The following is a 5,665-nucleotide window of genomic DNA, read 5'->3' as shown; positions in this document are numbered from 1 at the left end:
CGAAGTGGCGGAGTCCAGCCCAGGGTCGTCACATGTGGTTGCCGCAAGCCCGCCGGCCGTGCCGTTCTCAAGACCACCGGCCTCCGCTCACTCAGCCCGCCTGCCGTTCCTCACTCTAGCACTGTTCCAGAACAGTTCAACCCAAATATTCAGATGTGTGCAGCACATTTTATGGAGGACTGTTTCCTGATCCTGGTAGAGTAGACTATAATGCCGGCTGTTCTGACTCACAGACTGTGAGTACGTTTTTTTATACTTAAAAGGATTTGCCACTGACGATTCAAACGCGAGTTTTGAGCAGTGTAGAGTAGCGCTTGTTGTTTGTCATTTCTCCGATCACAAATGCAGACATGGTTTTATGTTTACGCGGCGCGATGCAGCGCAACGCGTAAAAAGACAGTATAAGTCATTATTATAAGTAATTATGTCCCCACTGGATGCAACAAATGCCTTGTTTATAATGGGTTTTAATGTTTTTGTCTCGTCGCTCCGGCTGGACAGGGCATCACAGTATGGTAAGGGCGTAACATTTCCGTCACACGCTTGAGGTATTTGGCCAATCACAATGCACTGGATAGCTGGCCAATCAGAGCACACCTCGCTTTTCAGACCGATGAGCTTTGTAAAAATGTACGCGTTTCAGAAAATTAAATCAGAAACAATAATGTACAGTATGTGGAAAATAATGTGTTTTTTGAACCTTAAACCGCATAAACACATTTCATTACACCAAATACACAAAATAATGTTCTTTTTAGCAACATCATATGACCCCTTTAAGACTATTTCTGAGGTGAAAACCGCGTCCGCATATTTTTCAATATAAGCTCTTTTCGGGCTATTTCCGTGTTCCATGAAATCTCAAAATACCCAGCGGTCTCAACCCAGCATTTGGGTTGAAAAAACAACCCAGCGTTTTTAGAGTGTATTCATGACTGAAGAGTTTTAATACAGTTGCTTTAATAAGGATAAATGTATAATTTATACAGTGAAGTGTATGTGTTTTATTTTTATATTTGTTCATTCAGTTTCTTGAATGGTACTGTTAAAGACCTGAAAAATAACGTTTTTTTTCCCTTTATATATTATGTGTATTTGTAATGTTACTCTTTGATTCTATTTTTTAATAGCAAAGATAAAATAATGACAAAGATTTTTATTTTTGCCCACTTTGGCCTAAATATCTGCCATTCTTTTTTTTTATTTTAGATTTTGTTATGTTGTAAGGCTTTGTTTTTAAAATGGGGTCTGGCTATACTTGTTCTCAGACAACTTGCAAATTAGTAAAACCAACATGACAAAGAATCGTGATAAAATCGATAAAATGTCCAGGATGGAGGGGAGAGGGGCTCCAATGATCCTTGTGGCTGTTTTCACTGTATGCTGTAGGGTCTTGCGGTCAGCAGCACTGCAGTTCCCTTACCAAACAGTGATGCAGCTGGTCAGTACACTCTCAATGATGCCCCTGTGGAATGTGGTGAGGATTTGTGGATAGAGGCTTGCTCTTTTCAGCTGGTGGAGAAAGTGGTGGTGCTGTTGGGCCTTCTTGGAGAGTGATGTGATGTTGATGTTCCAGGTGAGATCCTCTGTAATATGCACTCCCAGGAATTTAGTGCTGCTGACTCTCTCCATGGCCGAATGTAACCCCTCTCTCCCGGGTCCTCACCGCCACACCTCGTTCTCGCTCCGAGTGGGTCTCGAACCCGGGTCTCCGGCATGGGAGCTAAAGACGGCTTAAAGGCTAAAGACTGCAGCCTCTAGCATCAGTCGCTACTGCGTCTCTTGAGATCAGGCGAGTGTGGTTTACCTGCACAGCACCTACCGCTGGCCTCCGTTACACGAGCCGTCGATGGTCAGTGAGGAGTGGTCAACAGAGTTTCTCCTGAAGTCCATCACAACCTCCCTGGTCTTACTCACATTGAGGGACAGGTTGTTTGCACTACACCATTCAACCAGTTGTGCCACTTCCTTCCTGTAGAGCAGGGGTGCCTTCATCATTGTTGCTGATGAGACCTACCACAGTTGTGTCATCAGCAAACTTGATGATGTGATTGGAGCTGAACTTGGCATTGCAGTCGTGAGTCAGCAACGTAAAGAGCAGTGGGCTGAGCACACAGCCCTGTGGGGCACCTGTACTCAGTGTGGTAGTGCTGGAGGTGTTGTGGCCAACACGGACTGACTGAGGTCTTCCAGTTAAAAAAAATAAACTGACTATTGAAAGGGGTTCTTTATTAACTAATACATAATTTTGTAATGTTATGGCAAGCTTTTACATCAATGTTGTGGTAAGGGACAGCATGTTGGGATGGTTGTGAAAATGTGTTGCAGCTGTCCCTACACTGACAGCTGTGATAAAACTTGCTATACTAGCATAACACAATATCTTTGACACATGCTAGCTATTAGAAGCTAAGAAAACACTGATTAAAATTATATGAATACTTCACCCAAACAGCTTAGACGGTATGACAAAAAATCTGATCACAAAAAAAAAACTTTATTACCAAGAAAATGATTTAAATTATAATTTTTTTTTTGCAGAAGGAATGCTCACATGTGGCAGCTTTCTTCTAGGAAAGACGAGGGGCTAATTGAGCATGTGCAGTAAGAATATCATCAGTGTAGCTCATTCCTGATTAAAGAAATAACCTTTGTTGCAACCGTCCACACTCTCCCCTATTGTGTCCCTGTATGCACTTCAGACTAGTTGTAATACACTGAACTGTGATTGTATTTCCCTAAATTTTGCTCTATAATGAATTCCAAACTGCTATGGGGAAGATTATGTTACAACAGTGGCTTGTAATTATGCCCTGAAAAGTGGTAGTACTGTAATATAAAGGCTTTTTTAAATGCAGTAGTGTTTTGCAGTGTCATTGCACCACGCTGCTGCAGTTTAACAGCTCAGCACAGAATTCGATTAGTCTGGAAAGCAAATACATAGCTTGACTGTGCTCTGGCTGCACCATTGCATAGTACAGGAAACAAGAAACCATAGTCAGAATAAGCTATATCCTCCAGTACAGACTTGTACTATTGGGGTGCAAATAGCAGCCAGTGCAGTGTATACCTGGTGGAAAAAGTCACTTTTGTAATTTTGGTAATTTTTTGTTGTTGGTGTAAATAGATATAACATACACATGTTTTTTTACAGGTGCTGCTGTTTCTGTATCTGCGTGTTTGCAGTATTGTTAAACAAAGGTGAGTGTAGCCATTTCCACTGGATGTGTCCAAATATTTTTATCAGTACCATATCATTAATTATTATTTATTATTATTATTAGGAAGGAGGTGACATTTGCCTCTTAGAATTGATTTTTAAAGGCTTTTTCAGCGTGTCTGCAGGTCACTGTTGAAGGTGAAGTCGGAGGCTCTGCTGTCTTGCCCTGTTCTTCTATTGATAATCATCTTAAAAAAGAAGATATAACGGTTTATTGGAGACATAACAGCAGCCAAAATGTTTATGACATAATTGAAGGTGAAGGATCGGTGGAGAGGCAGGACTCGGCGTACAAAAACAGAGCTGAAACCTTCCCTATTGAGTATATGAAAGGAAACGTTTCACTCAAACTCAGTAACCTTCAATTTAATGATTCAGGAAAGTACATCTGCTACATCACAAAGGCACATAAAAATCCAAGCACGCAGCTTTTTGTCAAAGGTATGTGAAATATGATAAACTTTATTTTTTTAAACAAGTATTTATTTAAACATTTCCAACTTTAATAAAGTTTGTTAATGACTGATTAACCATATAAATCCTATCATATCAATTTTCTAAGGCCTCTAAACTGAAAAAAAAAAAAACCCTCCTTTACACAATCTACTGCATGCCTATAATGATAGTTTATTCAAGTAAATGTTCTTTTAGTATGATTGTAAAAACATCCATCTTCATGTCATGGTTCCTGTCTTTTTGTTTGCGTTTTCCTCTGGGAGCTTGAGCTTCTGCCCTTCTGCCCCAAAATGCATTTTAATTACAATTAATATGAAAACATGTACAAAGGTTCACAAATGTTTTATTGCTTTATGTTTAAATGAAGCCTAGATGCCACCTACAGTCCTATTATGTGAAGTGTAGGCCTGGAGAGTTGTACTTCTGTAAAAGACCTTTTACTTGATCAAATGGATTAACTATCATTATAGGCATGGCAGTAGATTGTGTACAGCAGTTTTTTTTTTTTTGTTTTTTTTTTCAATTTAGAGGCCTTAGAACACCTGAAATGTTGATGTGAAAGGACTTGAAAGGTAAGGTTTAGTTAAAAAGTTGAAAATAAAAAGTTTATTGAAACATTTTTGTGACGTTTTGTCTTACAGATAGAGGAAACCATGGAACAGCAACAAGAGCAGAGAGGATTGTGTCATTTTTAATTCTGCTCCATATTCTGCAGTATATTTGACCTAGAATGAGATGTGTGAAGTGTATTTTGTCTTGACAAGAAGTTAAGAGATTTATTATATTTGTAGTTTATTATATTAATTTTTTTTTCGTTTGATGGGGAATTTAAGAGTTAGTTTGATTTTTGATTTTTTTTCTTCCTTAAAGACTTTGCACATTTGCACATAATGAATATTTTAATATTTTGCAGTGATTTGTTTTGCTTGTATAGATTTTTTTTTCCTGCACTGTCACTTTTCTTAGCAGGAATTGTAAGCTGACCTACAAATAAGCTAATAAAAACTTCAAATCAATTATTTCATGTTTTCACATATTTATTTGGTATGTATCCATATAATTAGTGGGATAATGTAGAGTCAGCTGGCCGTTATAACAGAATAAACTCTCTGCTTTGTTTTGGGGTCCTGATCATCCTGTACAAAATTAAAATTTTGCTTTAAACACATAAATCTATTATATAAAAATCTATATTTAAAGTTTAAACTACATTTTAACTAAAAAAAAAAAAAATCTTAAAACTACATTTCATGACACAACCACAGTAGTATTTTAAAATGATGTGGGAGATGCATTCTGGGATACATGTCTGTCTCAAGTTTGCACATGCAAGTCACCTCCTTCCAAGTATGGGTTGCTGCAGGTCAGAAGAATCTCAAAAGGTTTCTCATTGGGCTAGAAATAGCCTAATTTTCTCGTGATCTCGACATAACGGGAGTTGTTTTCTCGTTATAACGACTTCATTTTCTCATTATCTCGACATAACGGGAGTTGTTCTCTCGTTATAACGACTTAATTTTCTCATTATCTCTACATAACGAGAGTTGTTCTCTCGTTATAACGACTTAATTTTCTCATTATCTCTACATAACGAGAGTTGTTCTCTCGTTATAACGACTTAATTTTCTTGTGATCTCGACAAAGATTTTTAATTTTTTTTTACAATGATTGTTTGATCTACTGTTGTTATAGTAACGAACTCAACTTTGACACGCATCTGATGGACAGATAAACCATGTGCTCTTACTGTAGCCTATGTCGTGGATATTTCAGCAAATTTTGCTTCGCCTAGTAATAACGTCTACAATACAAAAATAAAGGCTGATCAATCACGGTTGATATTTCCAGAGACAGTACGCTAAACATTTTGTTTGTGTAATTAACATGTTTAAGGTCAAAGCAACACCGCAAACACAGGCGGAGCGCCTTCAGGATGCAGAACCAGCTGCTTGGATTACTCACTTTTAATTTTCCTTTTATTTGAAAGAA

At 38.0% G+C, this 5,665-nt stretch overlaps 1 protein-coding gene across 1 annotated transcript in view; it reads left to right on the top strand.

The window, feature by feature from the left end:
- LOC107691178 (V-set domain-containing T-cell activation inhibitor 1-like) overlaps positions 1-4,496 on the top strand; it is a 15,213-nt gene extending 10,717 nt beyond the window's left edge. The window contains exons 2-5 of the mRNA XM_016489674.1: positions 2,542-2,604; positions 3,155-3,201; positions 3,335-3,661; positions 4,318-4,496. Of these exons, the coding sequence (XP_016345160.1) occupies positions 2,542-2,604; positions 3,155-3,201; positions 3,335-3,661; positions 4,318-4,400 (520 nt within the window). The 3' untranslated portion in view covers positions 4,401-4,496. The remainder of the gene's footprint in view (positions 1-2,541; positions 2,605-3,154; positions 3,202-3,334; positions 3,662-4,317) is intronic.
- The last annotated feature ends 1,169 nt before the right edge of the window (positions 4,497-5,665 follow it).

This window comes from Sinocyclocheilus anshuiensis, unplaced genomic scaffold (assembly GCF_001515605.1).
Source record: "Sinocyclocheilus anshuiensis isolate Anshui unplaced genomic scaffold, SAMN03320099.WGS_v1.1 scaffold338, whole genome shotgun sequence".
Lineage (NCBI taxonomy): Eukaryota > Metazoa > Chordata > Actinopteri > Cypriniformes > Cyprinidae > Sinocyclocheilus > Sinocyclocheilus anshuiensis.
Note: the sequence above shows the minus strand (reverse complement) of the source record. Positions and strands in the feature narration are given on the sequence as shown.